General features: G+C 66.9%; 3 protein-coding genes across 8 annotated transcripts in view; 2 read left to right on the top strand and 1 right to left on the bottom strand.

Moving 5' to 3' along the window:
- The first annotated feature begins 682 nt into the window (after positions 1-682).
- Positions 683-11509, top strand: PLEKHG5 (pleckstrin homology and RhoGEF domain containing G5). Of its 4 annotated transcripts, XM_041476603.1 has the most exons (22): positions 1076-1329; positions 2542-2618; positions 4607-4736; positions 4909-5011; positions 5092-5152; positions 5258-5349; positions 5426-5562; positions 5639-5787; positions 7291-7476; positions 7638-7808; positions 7882-7977; positions 8059-8109; positions 8220-8369; positions 8447-8557; positions 8613-8762; positions 8839-8976; positions 9159-9278; positions 9380-9512; positions 9582-9694; positions 9775-9929; positions 10004-10798; positions 10906-11509. In XM_041476603.1, the coding sequence occupies exons 3-22, from the start codon at positions 4694-4696 to the stop codon at positions 10913-10915; spliced, it is 2964 nt and encodes a 987-aa protein (XP_041332537.1). In that variant the 5' UTR covers positions 1076-1329; positions 2542-2618; positions 4607-4693; the 3' UTR covers positions 10916-11509. The 4 variants fall into 4 exon arrangements, with proteins under 4 accessions (XP_041332536.1, XP_041332537.1, XP_041332538.1 ...); XM_041476602.1 differs by lacking the exons at positions 1076-1329; positions 10906-11509 and adding an exon at positions 683-740 and having other exon boundaries at positions 10004-10802; XM_041476604.1 differs by lacking the exons at positions 1076-1329; positions 2542-2618 and adding an exon at positions 3047-3203.
- A 449-nt stretch (positions 11510-11958) lies between these two features.
- On the top strand, positions 11959-15596 carry TNFRSF25 (TNF receptor superfamily member 25). Of its 2 annotated transcripts, XM_041476607.1 has the most exons (7): positions 11959-12082; positions 13606-13801; positions 13904-14035; positions 14116-14268; positions 14358-14442; positions 14528-14586; positions 14671-15596. In XM_041476607.1, exons 1-7 carry the CDS (start codon positions 12053-12055, stop codon positions 15273-15275), a joined length of 1260 nt encoding a protein of 419 aa, XP_041332541.1. In that variant the 5' UTR covers positions 11959-12052; the 3' UTR covers positions 15276-15596. The 2 variants fall into 2 exon arrangements, with proteins under 2 accessions (XP_041332541.1, XP_041332540.1); XM_041476606.1 differs by lacking the exon at positions 11959-12082 and having other exon boundaries at positions 12103-13801.
- A 274-nt stretch (positions 15597-15870) lies between these two features.
- ESPN (espin) overlaps positions 15871-22818 on the bottom strand; it is an 11895-nt gene continuing 4947 nt past the window's right edge. Inside the window, exons 8-16 of one of the 2 annotated variants that reach the window (XM_041476653.1) lie at positions 22680-22813; positions 20995-21156; positions 20743-20917; positions 20429-20455; positions 19070-19215; positions 18700-18981; positions 16597-16676; positions 16504-16515; positions 15871-16409 (exon numbers count right to left, since the gene is read on the bottom strand). In XM_041476653.1, coding sequence (XP_041332587.1) covers positions 16262-16409; positions 16504-16515; positions 16597-16676; positions 18700-18981; positions 19070-19215; positions 20429-20455; positions 20743-20917; positions 20995-21156; positions 22680-22813 — 1166 coding nt within the window. In that variant the 3' untranslated portion in view covers positions 15871-16261. The remainder of the gene's footprint in view (positions 16410-16503; positions 16516-16596; positions 16677-18699; positions 18982-19069; positions 19216-20428; positions 20456-20742; positions 20918-20994; positions 21157-22679; positions 22814-22818) is intronic. The other variant, XM_041476654.1, reaches the window with a different exon arrangement.

The raw sequence follows: 22818 nt of genomic DNA, 5'->3' as shown, positions 1-22818 counted from the left end.
CTGGGAGGAGATGCTGTGATGAATTTGGAGGCTGGGATGGTCTTGGCCTGGCAGTTTTGCGCAGGGCAGGATGAAGGTGCCATCTTTTGTTGTCTTTGTGGGGTTTAAGCCCTATCCGCTGCTTTCTTGGATTAGCAGGAGGAAAATCCCCCTGAATATAGGTTTTCCCTATGCAGGCTGGGGCCCCCTGTGTGCCCACGGGTGCAGGGATACAACCGGAGCTCGGGGCGGCGCATTCCTGCCCCCTCAAAAGCCGGACGGACGGCAGAGCAGCCAAAAAGCCCCCTTCTTAATGCCGATTCTTTCCATCACAAGCACGTCTTGTCTCCGTGGCCGAATGTCTTCCATAGACGGTGGAAAGTGAAATTTGTGCAATGTCTGTAGGAGGCTGAAGAAAGGCCCTTTGTGCGCCCCCCGCGCGGGCGCTGGGCAGCCTCCAGCAGCACCCTCGGCCGCCCCGCGGCTCCCGCCGGCGGCGTCAATGCACCGCTTGTCCAGAGACCGGGACCCACTCTTAAAGCCAGAGCTGGTCTCCCTCGGTTAGTCCCACCGGTGGCCCCGTCGGGGCGGGCACGGCGGCGGGGGGCCCCCCGGCCGCAACCCCAGGATGTTTCTGTACTGGAGGAAGAGGGGTGCCTACGAGCTGGAGGCTTTGCCGCCCGGCCTGGCGGGGCTGGAGTACGGGGCGGTGGAGCGCTTCTCCTGGAGCTCCAGCCTGGATGTCAGCGAGGAGCTCGGGGGTAGGTGGCTGGGGGGCTTTGGGCAAGGTTGTGGCTGAGCGCGGCCGCCCAAAGCCTCCAGCCCTGGCAACGAGGGCGAGGGGTTGGGAGAAGCTGCTGGGTGCCGCCGGGATGCCGTGGGAATGCTGCAGGTGCAGCTGGGGAGCGCTCAGCAAACCGGCCCGTGCCACCGGCGCCGCTCCCCCCGGCCCCGGCAGGCGTTTGAAGCAGCCGGCTGTCGCTGCCGTGCGCTCTGCCGCAAGGACGATCCGGTTTCAAAACTCGTTTGCCGTCACCGGGAGCGCCGGCTGTGATAGCATAGCCGGCAGCAGGAGGAGGAGGAGGTGACCAGGCGGGGAGAGGAGCTGATGGGCACAGGATCTCTCCTGCAGCCCCCGAAGTGTCTGGTGGGGACACGCTCCTGCCTCTGCCCCGAAGCGGGGCTCCCTGCGAGGAGCTCCCAGCCCGGTGTCCCAGGCCCTGGTGCGCGTGTGACCCGAGGGCAGGGTCGGCTTTTGGGAACGGCCACGCGGCTCCGGCCGTGCCGGCGGCTGCGGCGTGCGGCTGATCCCTGGCACCGCCGGCCGCTTCGGCCAGCCTCTAGTTTTTGGTGAGTTTGGGAAACTTTCCCTTGGGTGCATGAAAGAATTTCTTATTTGTTTCCGTTATTATTCCCGATAGGTCAAGTGAAACGGCAGCGGCGGGGGGCGGGGGCCGGCCCTGCTCGGCGGGCGCTGCGGGGCAGCCGCGGACACAGAGGCCTCATTGTGCTCCTGCCGCGGGGGCAGCGCCCGGCCCCGGCTCCCAGCCCGGCTCCCAGCCCGGCTACTAGCCCGGCTCCTAGCCCTACTCCCGGAGGGCGACGAGCTGAGCCCTGCCCGGCTGCTCCTGCGCCGTCATCCAGCAGCGTCCATGGTGCCACAGCAGCCCCGGGATCGCCCCCCAGATGGGAGCTTGAGCAACCAGCACCATTCCGAGTTGCCTCCCCCTCTCCAGGCAGAAGCAGCAGTTTTTTCAGTGCTGCCTCAAAAAGCAGAGTGTTTTATCCCGCAGACTGTTTCTAACCCCGGCCTTGGCCGCGGTCTCGCTCGGGTCGGCGTGGATGCTGTTTTTGTTGGCAGGAAGGAGGCGGGAGATGGAAGCGGTGTGGCGGGGAAGTCCCCGTGCCGCTGGGCTGGTGTAATAGCCGTGCCACCTGGCAGAGCCGTGCCATTGTGGCAGAGCCGTGCCATTGTGGCAGAGCCGTGCCATCTGGCCTCTCCACATCCCCGGCAGTGGCTCCCTGCCCAGCAGGCAGCTTCCCAACGGTGCATCCCTGCCTGCAGCGGGGTTGTCCAGCCAGAGGGTGTCTGTACTGCTCGTTTGCCGCTGCGAGCAGCCCGGAGTCTGTTATTTTTAAACGATTAGGTTCGACACATAACAAAAGCCTTCAAAATAGGATTTGTCCCTAAGGCCGATTTAACTGTCAAAGCTTAAAGTGGCTCCTAAGCCCCGCTGGGGGCTGACAGCGGCAGATTTAGTGCTGCTGCTGCAGCCCCACGCTGTGCCAGCCCAAGGGGAGCTGGGGCAGGTCCGTGTCCTCATCCTGTACCCTGGGGTGCTGAGCAGGAGGTGCCGGATTCTGTCACCGTGCGTTCCCCCGCGGGAACGCATCCCTGGCTCTTGGGCACGGGGCTTCATTCCCCTGGACGAGCTCTGGGGCGGGCTGAGCCCGCGTGCTTCGCCGAACTCTGAAACCCGGGATTCCTGGTGTGGGGGCCTCAGCACGGACCCGGAGAGGGCTCACCACGGCACCCAGGCACTGACCCTCCTCTCTCCACAGCCGAGCCGTGCCCAGAAGAGGAGACAGTGCTGCACTGCCAGAATCCCGACTGCGCCGGAGAGAGGAGGGCGGCCAAGGTGGGTCCTGCGGGGCGGGGGCAGCGCCGGGCAGCTGCTGCCCCGGGACTTGGGGGTGAGAAGGGGCAGCGGACAGCTCTGCCCAGCCTGCCACTCCCTAAAAGGCCCCTGCCCTGGTCGGCACCCCTGGCCTGCCGTGCCGGGTGCGTATTCCCTGCTGGTGTCAGGGTCCTGCTGGCATTTAACGGCACAGCGGCGGTTTACGCGTTTCCCCGAGCTGCCGTGATTCGGGCTAATCCGCTACAGCCCGTCTGTTCCCCTGCTCGCTAACGTGAAGCCAGAGCAGATTCAGGGTCCCTCTCTCCCGCCGGCCGTACGGAGCCGGGCCGGACCCACGCCCCGGCTCCCAGCGGGTCCCGGGGCCGCAGAGCGGGGCCGCGGGCGGTGTCTCGGGTGCAGCAGGCAGGACGGCCCGGGCGCACCGGGGGTGTGCCGGTGCTCTGTTTGCACGCCGGGCTGGCAGGGCCGGTGCTGCTGGGGCACACGTGGCACTGGGCTGCAGCTGCCCAGGAGTGCAGCTGGGACTGCCGGGAGCGACTGAGGCCACCCCGCCGCTGTCACCCGACCCCCGATGGTGCCTGGCAGGTAGCGGGGGGGTGGGCGGGGGGAGCTGGTCAGGCTGGGGGGTCATCCTACAGCATCATGGTGCGGGATCGTGATCCTTCTTGCTTTGTGAGGCACCTGCTGAGGGGCGGCGGAGCTGCCGTGGGGATCGGATCAGGAGCTGATCCCTGGGGTGGGCAGAGGGCTTTGGCCATCCGGTGTGAGTGACTCCAGGGATGAGCTGCTGGCACAGGATGGATGAGGAGCCCCGCATCCCTCTGGGGCTGCTGCCAAGCGTCCCGGAGATCTCACTGAACGCGTGCCAGCTGCGGGCACTGCCTGCAGCCCGCGGCCATACTCCCACAGGCAGGTGTCACGATGGCCGCGATGGCAGCAAAGCTGCGGGACACATGGTGGCAGCGGAGGAGGGCTGAGGGTACAGGGTGTCCTGAGGCTGAGGCTGCCTGGGAGCTGCCATAGGACACTCGTGGATGGCAGGGGGTGCTGCAGAGGGACCAGCGGCCCCTCGGAGAGAGCGCGGGTGGTGGGAGCGCGTCAGCGCTGACTTCAGCAGCGCCGGGAGGAAGGAGGGCAGGAAGCGGGGGCGGCTGGAGCTGCACAGGCGCTTCCTCCCCGCAGCAGCGCAGAGTGCTACAGGCAAGCCCGGGCAGGGCTGTCTCCTCCCAGCACCTTCGCACCCCTCCGCTGGCAGGGTGGCGGCGGGGTCCCACACGGGGACGGGGATGTGTCAGCGGTGCAGCAGAACTTGCTGGCAGTAGCCGGCGGCACCACAATCCCCAGGAGCGGGGCCAGGAAGAGCCACAGTGGGAAAGGCACTGGCCAGAGAACACAGGCTGTGCACTGTGCTGGGGGCCTGGCCGGGGGTTTAAAAATAACCCGCTGTGAATGCCTAGAGGGGCTGGGGCCGCGGCCGTGGCCGCACACAATCGGAGGAAACCCGCCGGCTTCGAGCATTGTTTGTCTGCAGACGCTCGCTTCCTCCGTCCTGCCACGGGGACACGGCTCTCGTCAGCACAAAGGGGCTGTGGGGTGCCAGGGCGGCCTCCCGGGCCCTGCTGAGGTGCTGGTGCCACGGTGCAGGTGACTGTCCCGCAGCTCCTTGTCCGAGCCTCGGCATGTGCAGGTGTCCCCGGGTCTCTGCTCATTGCGGTGGAGCAGGGAGGGGCTCTGTGGGGCAGAAACCCCCGTGTCATCACCATGCCCTTACAGCACCCACTGCCATGTCCAGGACACGGCCATGTCCTGGTCCTGCTGCTTTCCCTGTGCCCGCTCTGGCTGCAGCATTCCGTGTGAACAATGTGCCAGCTGCAGTTGGGGGTGGGAGAGGGGACCCTGCTGCTCGTGGTGTTGGCCATCCCTCCTGCAAACGCGCCCCAGCTGGCAGCCGCGGGCAGGCCCTGCCTGATGGACTCATGTCCCCGCAGGAATGCCACCACGCAGAGTGCCGGCAGCTGAGCCGCAGCGGCCCCCTCAGCCTGTGTGAGCTCTGCGATGGCCGCCTCCATGGCGCCATGCACTTCGATGGCCACATCCGCTTCGAGCTGTCCCCGCAAGGTGAGCCCGACCCAGCCGTGGCACCGCTGCCCCCGCGGCTCTGCGGCTGTGGGGCGGCGCAGGGATGGGAGTGGGATGGGATGGAATGCACGCAGGGGTGGGAGTGGGATGCAGCAGGAGCCAGCAAGGGGCTGGGGGAGCTGTCACAGCCCAGCTCGATGCCCGCTTGCAGGCTCCATCCTGGCCCGCAACATGTCAACACGTTCGTGCCCCCCGCGCACCAGCCCTGCCTCTGATGTGGAGGAGGAGGAGGAGGGTCCGGCAGAGAGCAGAGGGTGAGCCCCTGGCCCTGCACAGCCCGTGTGCTGCCCCAGCCCGCGGCATCCCTGTCACCCTGCCCTCCCTGTGCCCGCAGGGAGCGCAGGAGCTCGGCGCTGAAGCTGCCCAAGAAGAAGGCCTGGCGCAGGCACACGGACGTAAGGCACCGGCTCCTCTCCGTGGGGCACTCGGCAGGGCAGCAGGATGGCCCTGGTGGGAGGGAGGGAGGGACCGCTGGGCAAGCAGCTGCCACCTGCCCCCAGGACCCCAGCAAGGAGTGCTTCACCTTGAAGTTTGACCTCAGCATCGACATCGAGGCAGAGATCGTGCCAGCTGTGAAGAAGAAGTCGCTGGGGTGAGTCTGCTGGGGATAGGACAAGGGACAGCGTGGGGACAGATGCAGAGACAAATGTGGGGCCTGTGTCCTGCAGGGAAGTGCTGCTGCCAGTCTTTGAGAGGAAGGCAATTGAGCTGGGCAAAGTGGACATCTACCTGGACCAGTCCCACACGCCGCTGTCCCTGCAGTTTGAGGCCTATCGCTTCGGGGGACACTACCTGCGGGTGAAAGGTGCTGCGGGGGCCCCGGGGGAGGCCTGGCTGCTCCAGAGCTCCCAGGGGACACTGACAGGGTGATGCTCCCACAGCCAAGCCCGGGGATGAGCTGAAGGTGGAGCAGGCAGTGCGAGATGCCCGGTCAGCCAGCCTGCCCATCCTGCACCCTGCCAGCAGTGCTGCATTCCTTGGGCCAGTGCTGGAGCCGCTGCCAGGACGCCAGGAGGGCACTGAGAGCCTGGTGAGTGCCAGTGCTAGCTTTGGGGGGGGAGGAATTGGAGATAGGATGACAGAATGTGTGATCCTCCTATAGCCTTTCTCTCTGGTGAAGATGGGTCATGTATGGTGTGGGCTGAAGATCCCCCTGGAGACCCCAGGACCCACTTTTTCTCCTGGCTGTGCTGTGCTGTGCTGGCTCTACCATGGCAGTCTAGCAGCTCAAGTAGTGGCATCAGCCCTTTGGCTGTGCCAGGTACAGGCTGGCACCAAAGCAAAGGCAAACAGGAGCTCTGGGGGCCCCACTGTTGGCTGGGCTCGGTGCCCTGGGACTCACCCTGGCCCCAGGACTCGCCCTGGCCACCAGCCCTCCTCTCAGCTGCTGGCAGCTGCTGAGCACAGCAGCTCTGTCCTGCCCCGTGGACCCTGGCCCCAGATAAGGCGTGGGACCGGGTTGGGCGTCGCTCCCATGGGAGCAGGGTGCCAGGCCTGAAGGGAGAAACTCTGCAGGGTCCTGCCAGGGGCACACGGTGCTTAGTCCAGTGCCAACAGGTCCTGAGGGTGGCAACCTGGCTGCCTGGCCAGGGCTGGTGGCCACCCGTGTCCAGCACTATGATGCCTGGCTGCAGGACCGGCAAGGCTCTAGCAGGGCCCGGGGACAAGAGGGCAACCAGCCACCTCTATGGGGGTCTCGGTCCCGACCGCCTTCCTGGGGGCAGGTGGGTCCCAAGTGGCACCGAGGCGATGGGGCTGGTCACAGCCGGGGCATCTGGAGAAGTGGCAGCGCAGTGAGTAATGGGAATGGTGGCATGGCATCCTCTTCCCGCCTGGCTCTGCAGACGTGGCAGGGTGTGGGGCCGTGCTGGCGGCAGTGGCAGCAGCATGCCGCTTCCCAGGGCTTGGTGGCAGGCAAGGGTGGTGACCCTGCTGCGTTTTGTGCCCCGGTGAGGAGATGGCAGCGGCCGCATCCCGGAACGGCCCCGGGACACACCGGGAGCAGCCGCTACGGCGGTGCCCGGGGCGGCGGGAGCCGCTTGGCCGTGACCCAGCTCTCGCGACCAGCCGGGGGGCTTTGATCTCTGCCGGTGAATTGTTCAGCTCTGGTAGCTTATCTGCCGAGGAGGGAAATTATGTTTTCGGCGCTGGCCCCACCTCCTTTTGTTTCGGAGGAGCTCGGCCACAGCCTGCCCGGCCCCGGCTCTGCGGTCCGAGCCGGGAGTGCGGCTGGACGGACGGCTCGGCCGGGTGCTGCGACCCCCGGGATGCCCTGAGCCCCCGAGCTGCTCGGGCCGCTTGTCCATGGCCGGCCGGGCTTGGCCAGGCAGCGCCCGGGGTCCTGCACCCCCGGGGCCCTGCACCCCCGGGATGCAGGTAGGCAGGTCAGTGCGGGCAGGGGAGCTTGGCCGGGGGACCCCACTGCCCGGGGTGTCTGTCTGTCCCACGGTGCTCGAGGTCAGCCAGGCCGCTGTCCCCATCCTGGAGCAGTGCTGGGCACTGACCCTGGGCACGCTGGCTGTGCTCACTGCAGGCTCCGGGACGGCGAAGGAAGAACATAACAGAGTTCCTGGGGGACAGCAGCATCCCCAGCCCCGAGCCAGCCCTGCACAGCAGCAGCTCTCTGCCCAGCAATGGCACTGACACCTGGAAGAACCGCGCTGCCAGCCGCTTCAGCGGCTTCTTTGGCTCCGGGACTAGCACGGGCTCCTTCGGGCGGGTATGTGGGATGCAGGCACGGGGAGGGCTGTGGGGACTGCCTGTGGCTATGCTGGGGGGCTGGGATGGATCCCCCTGGGGCTCTAGACCCTAATTCCACAGGCAGGATGAGGTGGTCTGTGGCACTGGCCCCCGCCCAGCTCTGTCTCTGCTTTTGGCCAGGAGACTGAGAAGCTGGAGCAGCTGGTGAACAGGTTGCATGCCTACAGCACCTTCGGGCTGCCCAAGCTGCCGCCCCAGCTCCGCTTTGACCGCGACTCCTGGGAGGAGGATGGGGACGAGGCTGGGCTGACACTGGAGGACAGCTGGCAGCAGATCATCCAGGGCACAGAGGTAGGGACAGTGCCTGGGCAGCCTCAGGGGCTCTTCCCAGGCCCTGGCACAGCACTGACACTCAGCCTGGCAGGTCCTGTCGCGCCGGCAATGCCACCAGCAGGAAGCCATCTGGGAGCTGCTGCACACAGAGGCCACCTACATCCGGAACCTCAAAGTCATCACTGATGTGAGTGTTGGCAGCTACTGCACTGTGCTGGGGCTGGGGGCTGTGGCTGCAGCTCACTGCTTCTCCATTCCCTCCCCACAGCTCTTTCTCTCCTGCCTGGTGAACCTGCAGGAGTCCGGGCTGCTCTGTGAGGTGAGTGGAGAGGGCTGCAAGGCACAGGGTGTTCAGGGATGGGTCCTCAGCCTTGCCATGCTCCAGGGTGGAGGTGCTGTTCCCCAGCACCGCCCACCTCACCCCCACAGGTGGATGCCGAGCGGCTCTTCAGCAACATTGGGGAGATCATCCGGCTGCACTGCAAGCTGTGGCGCAGCGTCATGGCCTCAGTGCTGGCCAAGGCACGACGGACTGGGGCACTGCTTGACCCTGTTGACTTCCTCGATGGCTTCAAGATGGTGAGTGAGGCTGCCATGCCACAGTGGGCAGCCATGCCGTGCTGTGTGCTGCATGGTGACCGCCTCGTGTCCCCTAGTTCGGGTCCCTCTTCAAGCCCTATGTGCGGTATTGCATGGAGGAGGAGGGCTGCATGGAGTACATGCGGACACTGCTGCGGGACAGCGAGCTCTTCCGCACCTATGTGACGGTAAGGGGAGGCTGGGGCTGGGGCTGGGGCTGGGGCTAATGCCTGGGTGCCACAGTGGGCTGAGAAGCAGGAGCAGTGCAGCCGCCTGAAGCTGAGCGACATGCTGGTGAAACCTCACCAGCGCCTCACCAAGTACCCGCTGCTCCTCAAGTCTATACTGAAGAAGACGGATGACCCACGCGCCCGTGATGCCATCACCACTATGGTAAGGGATCAGGGGTGGGGGGCAGCAGGTTGGTGGTCCCTCTTACCCCTCAAACCCACCGCCACTCCTGGCACAGATCAGCTCTGTGGAGCACTTCATCAATGACGTCAACTCGCGGATGCGCCAGCGGCAGGAGCGGCAGCGCCTGGATGCCATCCTCAGCCGGATTGATGCCTACGAGGTGGTGGAGGGCAGCACAGACGAGGTGGACAAGGTAGGCTGGACAGGATGGAGCTGCCATCTCATGCTATGCCATGCCACTCAATGACACCCTCTGCCACACTGCTGTGCCACCCTATGTCACTTCATGCCAAGCCATCCCATGCTACATCATGCCATGCCACCCATGTCATGTTACCCCATGCACCCCATGCTGACTCCGGGGGCTTCTGGCAGCTGCTCAAGGAGTTCCTGCGGCTGGACCTGACGGCCCCCATCCCCGGCACCTCCCCGGAAGACACCCGGCAGCTCCTCCTCGAGGGCAGCCTGAGGATGCGGGAAGGTAAAGACAGCAAGGTGAGGACTGCAGGGGACAGGGAGGTCTCAGCTCCGGCCTCTGCCCAGCCACCCTCACTCTCTGCACCGACTGGTGCCCATGGCTCCACTCTCACCCCCAGATGGACGTCTACTGCTTCCTCTTCACCGACCTCTTCCTCATCACCAAGCCCTTCAAGAAGGCTGAGCGCACCAAGGTGATCCGGCAGCCCTTGCTGGTGGACAGAGTCGTTTGCCGAGAGCTCAGAGACCCAGGTGAGAGTACTGGGCATAAAGGGGACTACAGGGAGGTCCCTGGACACTGCTGACAGCCCCTGCCCACAGGCTCCTTCCTCCTCATCTACCTGAACGAGCTGGGGAGTGCTGTGGCCGCCTACACCTTCCAGACCACGGGGCAGTTGTGCCGCAGCTGGGTCGAGGCAGTGCGCAATGCCCAGGTGAGGGCGCATGGGTGGGTGGGGGACCCGTGGGTCCCCTGTTCATACCCCATTCCTCACTGATGACTCCCCCTTCCCAGAACCTGCTGCAGCGGCTGCGGCAGCGCCGGCGCATGGAGGAGCAGGAGGAGGAGGATGAGGAGGACGAAGAGGACGACGGTGAGAGTGGCACTTCAGCTGCCAGTTCACCTACCATCCTACACCACAGCAGCGCCAGCCCGGACTCACAGCAGTGGTAGGGAGCAGGAGGGGGGCACCTGCACACCCCCAGCCTGGCACAGGCCCCTCCTCACCTTCTTGCCTCCACAGCCCATCCGACGGCTCCACCGAGACGCTTGCCATGGTGGCAGCAGAGGGTGGCGACGAGCTCTCCTCCCCAGACTGGGACACAGGACCCTTCAGCTCAACCTCGGACGGCTCCTCTGTTAGCACCAGCACCTCCATCGGCACTGGCACCTCTGTCGAGACCCCCACCTCCTCCGATACCCCCACCCAGGAGCTGCCTGCAGGTGCCCTGCCTGTTCCCCTGCCCCACGGCGTGGCCTCCCCAGGCAGCGGCTGCCGCTCGTCCTCCATCGACAGCGCCTATGGCACGCTCTCACCTGCCTCCCTGCGGGACTTTGGCCAGCAGCCAGAGGGGACGGCCGAGGAGGGGCAGGAGCCCTCCCTGGCCCCTCCTGCTCCACGGCCTGCCTCGCCCCGGCTGCGCCGCCGGACGCCCGTGCAGCTCCTGCCCTGCCCGGCCAGGGTGCTTAAGTCCAAGTCGGAGGCCAGCTTGCCCCAGCTCCTGTCCCCCGCTTCCCCAGGCCCCCTAAGCCAAAGCCGCAGCCTCTCTGACCTCTGTGCTGGTTCCCCCCGGACTAGCCAAGACCCCGCACCTCAGGCTGCCCCCGGCAGCAGTGGCAGCTCCACATCAGAGCTCTCAGAGCCAGAGGAGCCAGCGGAGAGCCCAGCGTCCCTCCCAGGGGAGCTCAGGCGTGACCCCCAACCTCCTGCCCGCCGGACCCTCTCGGACCCCCAGTCAGCACAGCACCGCAAGCTGACTCTGGCGCAGCTGTACCGGATCCGGACCACGCTGCTGCTCAACTCCACGCTGACGGCCTCGTAAGCACATGCTGCCTGCTCCCAGGGGATGCCCCAGCCCTTCCAGGGGCTTCCCAGGGACCGAGTCCCAGTGCTGAAGGCATCTCTCCCCGCTCTGTGTCTTGCAGGGAGGTCTGAGAGCCGCTGGCATGGAAACGGACAGATGCATGGATGTACCAAGGAGCTTCTCCTGCTTCTAACCGTAGCGTAATGCCGGGGCCGGGCAGAGCAGGCACTGGGATGCCACGCTGGTGGGGACATGGATGGGGATGCAGACCAGTCCCTTTGGCGAGGACATGTCCTGGGCATGGTGGTGCGGAGCTGGACATGGCACATGGCTTGTGCTGAACCCCTTGTCCACAGACATGAGAGTTGTTGGGCAGGGGGCCCTGGAGCTGTGGGGGGCTGTGGGAGACTGTGGGTCAGCTCTTGCAGGCGAGGAAGGGATGACGACGTCGGCAGTGGTGAGTGGGGAAGGTGCTGAGAGGGACGTGGTGCCGGTGGCACGGTGCTGTGGACAGTGCAGGGAGGAGGCTGGGGCTGGTGGCAGGAGAGGATGATGCAGGGCTGAGGCAGGTTTGCCCTGTGGGGTGGCAGTGGATGGCAGCACCTGGGACTGGAGTGTGGGAGACACGGTGGGACACGCGCGGTGGCCGGAGCCCCGGCTGCCCCCCCATGCTAAGCTGCACTCCACGTCCCAGCTGAGCAATAAAACCAGCTGGTGCACGCTCATTCTGCCTCGCCTTTCCTTTGGCTTCAGCAGCGACCAAGACCGGCCATCACCTGGGTGGGTGCGGGGTGGCTGAGGGAGCCCCACCGCGACAGACAAAGAGGGGGCTGGGACCAGTTCCAGCCTCCCGTTCTGGAGCTCGGGGTGGGGATGGAGCCCTGGGATGGGGGTCTGCACTGCTCTCCACGTACCCTGCGTCCCTCCGCCACCCCCGTTACCGTGGGTCTGCGCCAACGAGCAAGGGAGGGCGGTGGCCGGGTCCGCGGCGAGGCACTGCAGGTCCCTCCCGCGCCCAGCGCTCCCGTCATGTGGTTTCATACCCCCTGGACTCATTTCCAAAAAAGCATTTCCTCCTGCTGCGGTTGGGTGTAAAAGCCTGTCTGGGGAGGGCTGGCGCTCACTCACCACGCGTCGCGTGCTGCTGACGGCAGCCGTGGGGTGCCGGGGCACCCTGCCCGGGCACGGAGCTGCCCCGACACCCCACTGCACCTGCTGCCCCGCTCCCCTCACCGCCCCGGCATGACCCAGCCGCATCGGCCACAAGGATGAAGTGTTGCTGCCCTGGGGTGGCTTGGGTGAGTGCGGTGGCCTGGGGGTCCCATGGAGCCCTGGCACCAATTGTGGGGTGTCCCACGGCTGTGGCCGTAACGGGTCTGGAGGAGGGTGGGAGGAAGATGGATTAACTCCAGTGCCAAGCCCGCCAAAACCGCTTACCCCTCTGGCTAACAGCTAGGGCTGGGCTCTGCTGCACCAAAACATTCACGGTGTGGCGTGACCACGGGGGCCGTAAAGGTCTCGGCCACAGACCGGATGCGGCCTGGGAAGCGTGGGGTCAGTCCTGGGGCTGCAGGCAGGGCAGTGCCACGGCGAGTGGCTATGCCCACACTCGTTGGGGCTAGCTGGGGGCACACGAGCACCGAGCGGCGGCCGCGTTCCGGGGGCAGAGGCGCTTGCCCGGCACAAGCGGCGGTGGCTCAGCCACGCACAGCCAGCCCCGTGCCCACGGCTCCGCTGCCCCCCGGGTGGGCAGGGGCAGCTGCCCGTCTGCGGGCGGGGTGCGCGGGCAGGGCCCCGCTGCGGGACGGTCGTGCCTCAGCGGTGACTCAGATGTGCCGCTGGCAGCCGGGACCGAGGCAGCCGCCCGGATCTGCCGGCAGCGCTCTGCGAGCGGGGCGGCCCAGCGCGGTTTCCAGTCTGTCGGTGGCGGCGGGTTTAGTAGAAAATGATTCAACTGCCGTAATCGGGGCCATCACGGCTGGGAAATCCAGCCCCCAGCGAGGAATCCCCTGGCTCCCTGCCCACACTGTCAGTGCCACGGCCCTCTCAGCCCCCGGCCCGGCCTGTGGAAGGGGTGTCGGGGTGGGCACTGCTCCCTGCACCCACCGGGGCTTCCAGGGGAGCAGGGCTGCTCTGCGGACAGCACCTGGCACCCCGCGGGGGAGCAGTGACCTACTTTGGGACGCGCGTAACGGGGCGCGATAGCATCGGGAGAGCGTGAGCCAGGCACGGCTTCCTTTAGGGGAGGAAATCACCTCCTCTGTGAGGGAGATAAACCCCAGGAAAGTCAAAGCTGGCAGCGTTAACCCTTACGCGCCCGGCTACCGCCACCTCCCTGAGCTGGCGATCTCTGGCACCACCAGCAGCCCGTGTGCCTGACTCGCTGGTCCCCATCCCTGGGGACGTGGCGGGGGTCCTGTTGGCACAGGACGTGGAGCATCTCGGTGTCGCTCCCAGCCAGCCTGGAAGCACCATTTGCAGAGCACACGGGGGCACCTGACAGCTCCCTGGGCACAGGCTGTGGCACAGTGGCCCCCACAGTGCCAGCAGGAAACTGCTTGCTCGTGTACTGCGGGGAAAGCAGAGCACAGGGGCTGCCGCGGGGCATTCCCAGCCCTGGGGCAGCACACCCACGCGGCTTTGGGGCGGAGGGCCGCGGCTTCAGCCGCTCAGCCTTGTGCAGGCACCGCTGTCCGCACAGTTCCAGGTACGGCTCTGGCTCCGGTAGCCCAGCATGAGCTGGTGTGAGGGCTGTCCCCACGAGTGCAAGGCTCCTGGAGCAACCCGTCTGCCTGCAGCCCTGCTCTCTCCCTGCTTGCAGGTGACCTTTGCAGCGCTGTGGCTGGCAGCCAGCGAATCGCAGCCCCCGGGGTGGCGGGACCGCGCTGTGCTGCAAAGGCAGCGAGTCCTGGTGCAGCCGCTCCTCCGCCTGCGGAGACATACTGACAGACGCCAGTGCCCTGACAGCATGAACTGGATCGAGACTGCTGGCCGCTGCTGCCCTCCATGTCCCGCAGGTGAGCGCTGCCCAGTCCGTGTGGCATGGCACAGCACACCTTGGCACAGCATGTGCATTGCTCCAGGTGGCCGTGCTCCTTGTCACCCCACTGTCCCCGCAGGGACATTCCTGTACAAGGCCTGCACAAGCCCTGAGAATCGCAGCGTGTGCCACCCCTGTCCCGCCGGCACCTTCCGCACCCAGCCCAACACCCTCAGCGAGTGCCAGGCTTGCTATGAGTGTGACCAACACGGTGAGCTGGCACCACACCCCCCTGTGCTGTGCCATGCAGCGCCGTGCCGTGCCGTGCTGCTCACCCCCTGCTTTCTGCAGCTTTCCAGAGTGTGCTGAGCAACTGCTCGGCCACCAGAAACATCGCCTGTGGCTGTGAGCCTGGCCGATTCCGTGTCTGCCTTGACAAGCAGTGCAGTGAATTCTCTTGCCAGAAGTGCCAGTCCTGCACCGGACGCCTCATCCAGCGACCCTGTGAGTGCTGCCAGCTGCCCCACGGCACAACCTGCCAGCTGTGCCACCTCTGGCTGTGCCACCCTGCCTTATTCCCACCCTTTCTCCAGGCTCGGAGGTACAGGACACACTTTGTGACAGCAGCTGCAAGCCTGACTTCTACAGAGAGGGTGATGAATGCCGGCCATGTCACATGTGAGCATTGACCCTCCAGCCAGGGATGCATGTGGGGCCTGTGGCATGGCACAGCATGGCACCCATGGGTTCCATCTCCTTGCAGGCGCACCGTGGACACGTGTGGCAAAGAGTGCCAGCAAGTGTGTGGCAGCAACAACCAAGGTATGGGAACAACGGGGCCAGGGTCTGTGGTGTGCAGTCACCATGCTGGCCAGCTGATGGGAATGCTCCTGCTCCTCCTTTCAGGCTCAGGTCTGGAGTACATCCTGCTGGGACTCACCGGGCCTCTCTTCCTGGGTGCCCTGGCCATCTACCACAAGAGGAAGAGGCTCTGGCCTGGTGCCCCGGCACCTGGTCCCCACCCCACGGCACAGGCTGCCACCTCCATGGCCAGGGTTGCAGCCACACCACGGTGCTGGTTCAATGCCGGGAGGTGGCACAACCCGTGCTGGACCCAGCCATGCTCCCCACAGGGGACAGAGCGTGCCACTGGCACAGCAAAGAGCCTCAACCAGGCCTTGCTGCGTGAGCCACCCAGTGACGAAGGGGAGCTCTGTGCACCCCCGGAGCCCCGCGGTGCCTTGCTGCAGGGCAGCCAGCTCTACGCCGTCATCGACGTGGTGCCAGTACGGCGTTGGAAGGAGTTCATGCGGATGCTGGAGCTGCGGGAGGCAGAGATTGAGCTGGTAGAGCTGGAGGTGGTCCACATCCGCGACCAGCAGTACGAGATGCTGAAGCGCTGGTGCCAGCAGACCAGTGCCACACTGGACCACGTCTTTGCCGCCCTGGAGCGCATGGAGCTGGCCGGCTGTGCTGAGGCACTGCGCCAGAGTCTGCCCTTGGGACCCTGATCCCCAGCGTCAGCACCCTGGCACAGGGAGGTCCCAACACCTCTACACCTCACTGGGCACCTCATCCCAGCCATACCCCTAAGTATTGTTACTTATGCCGTGTAGACATTTTATGTCAGTTTTATGTCCCCTTCCCACCTGCCTGTTCCCTCTATTTATGTCCTCCTGCTCCCAGGGCCGGGGAGGACCCCATTTCCCAGCACGTCGGCTGCCCAGCCCCTCGCGGGACGAGCGGGCACCGAGCCCACCGCGAACCCATGGGATAGTTCTCAAGGCTGCCCGCTGCCGGGCGCTCCTTCCCCCTCCCAATAAAGTGGTGCATTCTCCATCCGCCAGCCCTGCCCTTTCTTCACAAGGCTGTGTCAGCCAGGGCACCGCTGGCCTCAGGACTGCCACTGGTGATGTGGCCACCACAGGTGACGGAGAACGTGGGTGCTGGCAGAGATGCAGGCGGTGTGAGTGTTGGGGGTGGTTGTGGTGATGTTGGTGAGGGGGCACCGCTGTCGGCGAGCAGGGCGTGGGTGGGGGATGGTGTGGGGAGCCCCAGGAAGGCGCGGGGCACTGCTGGCGGGGTTTATCGTTTTAATCGCTGGAAAGGCAGGCGGTCTGGGCAGAGGTGAGCCGGAAGCTGGCCTTGGGCGGCTCTGGAGGGGCAGTAATGAGGGCGAGCGCGCTGCAACGGCGAGTGGTGCCAGCGGGCGTGCGGTGAGCCCGGCCGGGCAGAGGCGGGCAGTGCGCAAGGAGCCGCACGTCCTACGCGGCCGCAGCTCGCTTTGCAACGGGCAGCACGGGGTAGCGGTGGGCTGGCGGCAGCGGGATGTGGGGGTAGTGGGGGCTACGGGTGCCTGGGGCTGTGGGGGTGGCTTCTCTGGGTTGGGCTAAGTGGCCATCCACGGCAGGAGGAGGATGCCGAAGCATGTCGCGGTCCATGGGAGGACCTGCCAGTCTCCTCCTGCTGCGAAGAGCCAGGATGCGGTGTGGCGTGGCTAGTGCTTGGCTATGTCCCCCTTCTTGAGGATGATCTGTCGCTGCCAGGGCGCCAGCTTTGTCTCATCGTACCCGAGAGTCCTTAGCTTTTCCGACTGCTCCTTCTCCTTCTCCTCCTCCTCCCGCTTCAGCTTCTCCTGCTCTTTCCTGCTTAGCAGCAGGGGGCACAGGGCGCCGCGGTCACCAGGGCCGCGGGAGCCGCCGTGCCCGCCCACCCAGGGAAGGGGCTTGCGGCACTCACCGTTTCTGCTCCCTGCGGAGGCAAAGGGAAGAGTGGGGTTAGTAAAGCCGCGGGAGTCACCCACTGGTGCGGCATCCCCAGACCCTGGCTCACCTCTCTTCCTCCAGCTTCTTGCGCAGGATGTCCCTCCTCCAGGCCGGCATGCTGGCCAGGCGCGCCTCCTCTTCCTTCTCCTGCAACAGACAGCCGTGTTACCGGCACTGCCGGGAGCCCGCCCTCACTGCCGGCACCGTGAGGCCGCAGCATCACCCTGGTGCTCGGCACCACATCCTTCTGGCAGCGCCCTGCTTGGCACGGTACCGGCGGGGTTCACCGGCGCATGGCTCGCCGACGCGCCCCTCAGTGCCCACCTTCCGCCGGCGCCGGGAGGAGGAAGGAGCGCGTGGCGTGGCCAGCCCTTGCAGCACACCGCAGCTTTATTGCACGACACGCGGGGGCCCACACTGCCCCGGCACCGCAAACGCCACACCAGAGGGGAGCGCAGCCCCGCCGCTGCACCTCCCACACAACACACAGCCACGGCAAGCGGCACACACGGCAACCTCGGCCCGGGGCCGAGCAGAACAGCAGCCAGCCCTCCGCCAAGCTGAGCTGCACCACGAGCCACAGAGGCAGCCGAGCCACCCGGGCACCAGCCCACAGCTGTCCCCTGAGCTTGCTGCTGCCCCATGCCACACCACTGGCACAGCCTGCAGCATCCCGCTGGACTCAGGTGTCGAACATCTCTGCCTCCTTCTCCTTCCAGAAGGAGAAGCTGCGGTCAATGAAGCGACAGACGTCCTCCTCGCTGAACTCTCCCAGCTCCGGTACCGGCACTGCTGCCGCCTGCCCTTCCGGGGCCACGGTGGGGGGCTCTGGCAAGTTCTCTACCACTGCCACAGGGTCATCCCCAAAAAACTCCTGCACGAGGTCCTCAAAGCCGTCAAGCCAGTGGCGGTGGCCAGCCTCGACCTGCTCCAGCACGGTGCGGTGGAAACGGCGGACGCGGTGCCAGCTGTGGCTGCCCAGGCGGTCAAACATCTCGTAGCAGAGGAGGTGGCGGAAGCGCCGCTCCTCAGGGCTGAGGGGCATCTCCAGCAGCTGGAAGTAGCCCAGCATGAAGAGGTCGAGCGGGAGGCTGTCGTGGGGCATGGGCGAGCCGCCCACGTGGGGCAGGAAGTGTTGGGGCCAGTACAGCACCGTGGTGCGGCTCAGCCGCCGGATCTGACGCCCTGGCACCCGGCGGGCAACGCTCCTCCAGCGGGCCAACAGCCGCCCCGCTGCCGGCCGCCGCCTCCCCGGCCGCCGTGGCCGCTCCTCCCCAGGCCCTGCCGCGAGTGCCCGCTTCTTCCAGTGCTCCAGGAAGAGGAAGACGGCGCGCTCCTTGCAGCCCTTGGTGCGTTCATGCGGGCTGCTCGGCTCTGGCAGCGCTGGCCTGCTCCTCCGCAGTGCCCCATCCCCGTATTCCTCCTCCAGAATGGGCCGGCGGGTGCTACCAGGGGGCTGCACCCGCTTGCGCTTACTGACCCTGGGGGGAGGTGCAGGGGGTCCCCCTGGCCCCTCGTAGTTGGCCTTGAGGCTGCGGACAGAGACACCGCAGCCCAGGATCTCGCGCCGGGCGTCGTGCTGGGCACCGGGGCTGCCCCCGGCTCCCCCCGCCCCAGGGTCCTCCCGGCCGCTCAGGGGGGCTGGTGGTGCGGCCGCGCTCCTCGGCAGCGTGGGGGACTGGCTGCCGCGGGCAGGCGCGTCCTCGTGGGCGAGGGCGAAGCGCCGGGGTGCCGGCGGGGCGGAGAGCGGCACGAGTGGCAGCAGCTCCTCCTCCGGCCGCCCTGGAAGCGGCTGCGCCTCGTGCATCACCCGCAGGCTCCCCAGCTGCCTCTCCAGGTGCTGCATGTCCTCCTCCCGCATCGGCTGCCCGGCGGGTCCCGGAATGCCCCCGTGGGCAGATGGCCCGCGCCGGCACAGGGGCGGCGAGCGGTTCCCAGGCTGCGGCGGGAGAGAGGGCAAAGGGGCTCTTGAGGCCACGCCGCACGCACCTCGTGCCACTGCCGCCGTGTGTGGCATCCCCGGGGTGTGACACCCCTGCATGCAGGTAGGGTGGTCCCCAGCCCAGTTAGGAGCCAGAGGCAATGCCACGCACGCCGTCTCGCCAGGTCCTGAGCTGCTTGGGCAGTGCCCGCGCCGCGCTCGCCGCCGCAGCACGTGGGACCCCCCTACCTTGCGCCGCTGCTCCTCTTCCTCCTGCATGCGGAGCTGCAGCTTGCGAACCATCACCTGCCGCTTCCACTCGGGGATGGGCCGACCGTGCTCGTCCTGGCTCGGCACCAGCGCCTCCACCTCCGACGCTGGCCCAGCGCCTGTTGCCGGCACCGGCGAGCTTCCGTTCAGCACCGGCTCTGGAGAGCCCCCTGCCAGGCAGCGTGGTGGCCCAGCAGCCTCGGGGGTGGCCGGCGGGGTGGGCGTCCTGGTGGGTGGCGGGGAGGACACTGGCGACTCTGCCTGTGGAAGGAGGGAGGGAGGGCGGTGGGCATTTGCCGTGCTGTGCTGTGCCGCGCCACCGGCTGCCCTGGCCCCTATCACCACCTACGTTGGCCCCTGCCTGGCCACTGCCGGAGAAAACGGTGGTGAAGCCTTTGCTCTGTGGCGTTGGCTTGAGGCTCTTCCCAGCTTTGATCTCGGCCAGCAGCTCCGAGTTGTCGCCGGTGGGGGACATCATGTTGAAGGACTTGGTGCCTGAAGGGAGGCAGAAGGGGCAGTAAGCACCCCACCAGCACCATCTCCCTGCCCCTGTGAATCCCCCACCAGCTTGTAGGGAAGGGGGGTGGAGGGGTGGCTGGCTGACTGTCCCCCTCCACGCCATCCAGAAGCCCCTGGAACACCCCTGAAGCAGCATCCAGACACCCAGCTCACCGCTCTACAGGAACAGCACATCACCAAACTCCTGGGTCCATCAGACCCCAGTGGAGCAACCCCCCAGCAGCACTCAACAGCCTGGCACCCCAGCTCCACAGATCTGTAAGACCGGCACTCCAAGAGCAGCTTACAGGGTCTATGGCACCCTGCTGCAGCAGCACCCCAGCACCCCAACGCTCAGCTGCAAGGGTCCCAGCCTGGCCCCCGCCCCGAATGCCACTCCATGCCCCCGAGACACTATGTTGCGACAGAAGCGTGCCTCTGGAGGGATGGCTCCGTGGCCGGTGGCAGCCCTGCCACTGCAGGACGGCTCCTACACTCCCCTGGCAGCTCCCGGCAGCGATGCACCGACAGCCTGAGCCAGACTCCCCGCCAGCCCGGTGCCCAAAGCGCTGCGTGGCACCTGCACCCCGGGGATGCTCTTCCCACTGCTCGTGCCACCCGCCTCGCGAGCACCCACCGTCCGTGCCAGCCATGCGTGAGTCCCTAACGGCCCATGGTACCGCGCCAAGGCAAAGCCCCCTCCCCGCGGCCGGCGCCCGCAGCTCGGAGCCAGAGGGCTGCGGGTGCTGAGGGCCCAGCGGGACGCTCGCACTGCCATCCAGCGCCGGCTGAGACCCCCCGGTGCCGGGAGCCGGCGCTAATAAAGCGGGCGCCGAGCAGCGGCCAAGCCCGCGGCTGCAGTCAGCGGCGGGGGAGCGGCCGGTGCGCTCACGTGGCGGGGTCACGCCGGCCGGCTGAGCGCGAACAAAGGCCCTCTGTGTGCGGGTCCGCGGGGCCGTGGGGCCCGGCTGCCTGCCCAGCCCTGCCAGCCCTGCCTGGCGCCTTCGGCAGCCCCGCACCAGCGCTTGGCTTCCCGCGTGGCACCGCCGGCCGGCGACGCGCAGCGAGGGCCCGGCGGCCGGAGCGCCGCGGGCGGGTGACAGCCCCAGCGGCCGTCGGTGCCCCGTGGCTGCAGCACAGGGCCTCTCCGGCTGTGCCCCGCGCCAGGGCACCCCCTGAGCAGGGAGGAGCGTGGGACCGCGGTACTTACTCTTCATCTGCCTGAGCGCCTTTCCTCCTAGGGAGAGAAGCAGAGAGGCGGCGCGGGGCGCGCGGCAGAGGAAGGATTTGGCCACCGCGAGACAAGAGAGAAGAGAAGCGGCCAGCAGTGAGAGCAGGCAGGGGCGAGCGGGCGTGGGGGCCCCCGCGCCGACACCGGAGGAGAGAAGGACAGAAAGGCTGTCAGGAGCCGCGCGGCCGAAGTGCCACGGGAGGAGACGAGCCAAGGAGGTCAATGTCACAGTGCAGCCAATGGGACAGTGCCCAGGATCACTCCCCGTGCCCACCCGGTACCCTGCCACTTACTTCCCGTAGAGGAGGAGGAGCGGCGGGGACCGGCGGGAGTCTCGGCGAGTGGGGGCGGCGGTGGGGGTGTCGGGCAGGCGGTGTCGGGCAGTGGTGGGGGCGGGGGTGGAGGCGGCAGCTCGGCACCAGACTTGCTCTCCCCATTGCTCATGGTGTCCGCCGAGATGGGTGATGCCTGGAAGAGAGCATGGGCAGGCGTTGCTCGGAGCCCGTGTCACTGAGCTGTGCACAGGCTCGCGGCTCGGGGCTCACCTCCTCGGTGTGCGCCATTCGCTGGGGGCCTGGCTGCTCGGCCACAACGTGCCCCAGGTGCTTGTAGTAGTCACCGGTGCTCGGCTGCTTGCCGAAATTCCTTGACCGCCTGCTGGAGTCGGCCCGGCGCAGGCCCTCGGGACTGCTGTCACGCGATGCCAGCTGCAATGGGGAGCCCACCTCAGCTATGATAGTGGCACAGGGCCGTAGTGGAGTAGGGCCGTGCCAGCGGTTTGCCTTGGGGCGGATGCAGAGCTGGGACGGACAACAGGTGCGTGCCCTGGGGTCTGTTCGGCAAACGGCTCTACCAGAGGCTGCGTGCCATGTTGGCAGCGTGAGGCATCAGTGCCTGGCACTGTGACCCAAACCTGTGCCCAGGATCCTGTCCAAGCCTCCCCCGGGATAACCCCCTGGGAACAGGAGTGCCGAGCCCCAGCCCCGCGGATTACAGGAAGCTTATCCCGCGCGGGGCTGGGGCCCGCTTCCAAACCTCCCTCTGAACAGGGCTCTCAGGCAGCGCAGCCTCAGCTCACCCCGGCGCATTCCACAGCGGCTTTGTGAGTTGTGCTGCCGAGTGCTGCGCTGCAGGGGGCTGTGTCTGCTCCCTTGGTTTGGGGTGCCATCGTGGCATAGCCGTGCTCCCCTTGCTGGGGGCCCCACTATTTGCATTTCCCCGTATGCCACCTCCACCCATGGCATTTTCACAGTAAGCCCAGGTGCTCGCTGCTACCGCCACCAGCCCCAGCTAAGTCAACAAACGTCAGCTCGGTGCTTCCTACTCCAGCTGCCATGGGAATTGTGCCAAGCCTGGCTCCCACTCTGGCAGTCCCAGCCCCGGTCTGGCACAAGGGTCTGTGCCACTGAGCCCCATTTCATGGGGCACCCACACCACTGTGGCACCACTCTGTCACACACCCACACCTCCCCAAGGCAGTCCATTACTCTGGTAAGCACTAAAGAGCCAAGGCCATGTGCAACGAGCACTGTGGGGTCCCAAACCCGCCACGTGCCTGGCACAAACTGCTCTACTAAGACCCCCATCCCATGTGCCCTGTCCTCCAGAGCCTTGAGCTCTGCCAGTGCCCTGACCATACCCAGAATCCTGTCCCCAGTGAGGTGGCGAGAGCCATGGTAGGGGGTCGGGCAGCCCCAAACCTACTGCATCCTTATGCCCCCCCAGCCCGCCATGGAGGGCTGCACCCCTCTTACCTGTGCACGCCTGGCTGAGCCCTCTCAGCTCCTGGCAGCGCTGGCTGTGCCACCCGACACCTGTGGCGCGGGCGACACCGGAGCCGGCCGCTCGGGTTACCGCCTGCGCAGCTGCCCACGCCCAGCTCGGCATGGTGCCTGTGGTGCCGCCGGGCCGCATGGGCGCGGCTGCCATGGCAGGATGCTGCCGGGTGCCCCAGCCGGTGCAGCAGTGGAGTGAGCCCACCCAGTGCCATGGAGCCACCAGAGCATCACTGGCCCCAGCCTGCTGCATCCTCGCTCCTGGCTGAGCCCTATCCCCACCAGTGCAGGCCAGCGTTGCAGGCATGTGGCCTCCAGCTGGGACCACCCCCTCCCCGTGCAGGCAGGAGCTGCTCAAACGGGATGGGTGCCCGGTGGCATGTCCCTCCCGGGTGGTATGTCCCTTGAGCTGTGTATGGGGCACGGTGCGGGGGACACGGTGCATGGGGCCGTACCTCTCGGCGCAGCGCCTGGCTCTCCACATGCCGCAGGTTGTTCTTGGCCCTCACGTAGATGTCAGCGGTGTGGGGGGCAGCGGGGGGCGCAGGTGCAGGGTAGCCAGGGGGTGGCGGGGGTGGCCGGGTGCTGAGGAGA

Source organism: Pyrgilauda ruficollis, unplaced genomic scaffold (assembly GCF_017590135.1).
Source record: "Pyrgilauda ruficollis isolate IOZ18807 unplaced genomic scaffold, ASM1759013v1 scaffold39, whole genome shotgun sequence".
Classification (NCBI taxonomy): domain Eukaryota; kingdom Metazoa; phylum Chordata; class Aves; order Passeriformes; family Passeridae; genus Pyrgilauda; species Pyrgilauda ruficollis.
Note: the sequence above shows the minus strand (reverse complement) of the source record. Positions and strands in the feature narration are given on the sequence as shown.

Coding starts and splice junctions, on each gene's coding strand:
- PLEKHG5 (XM_041476603.1), top strand. CDS start 4,694: ATGCACTTCGATGGCCACATCCGCTTCGAGCTGTCCCCGCAAG. Junction 5,563..5,638: donor ACACTACCTGCGGGTGAAAG/GTGCTGCGGGGG, acceptor ATGCTCCCACAG/CCAAGCCCGGGGATGAGCTG. Junction 8,370..8,446: donor TCCTCGATGGCTTCAAGATG/GTGAGTGAGGCT, acceptor CGTGTCCCCTAG/TTCGGGTCCCTCTTCAAGCC.
- TNFRSF25 (XM_041476606.1), top strand. CDS start 13,519: ATGAGCTGGTGTGAGGGCTGTCCCCACGAGTGCAAGGCTCCTGGAGCA. Junction 13,802..13,903: donor CTGCCCTCCATGTCCCGCAG/GTGAGCGCTGCC, acceptor CTGTCCCCGCAG/GGACATTCCTGTACAAGGCC. Junction 14,587..14,670: donor GTGTGGCAGCAACAACCAAG/GTATGGGAACAA, acceptor TCCTCCTTTCAG/GCTCAGGTCTGGAGTACATC.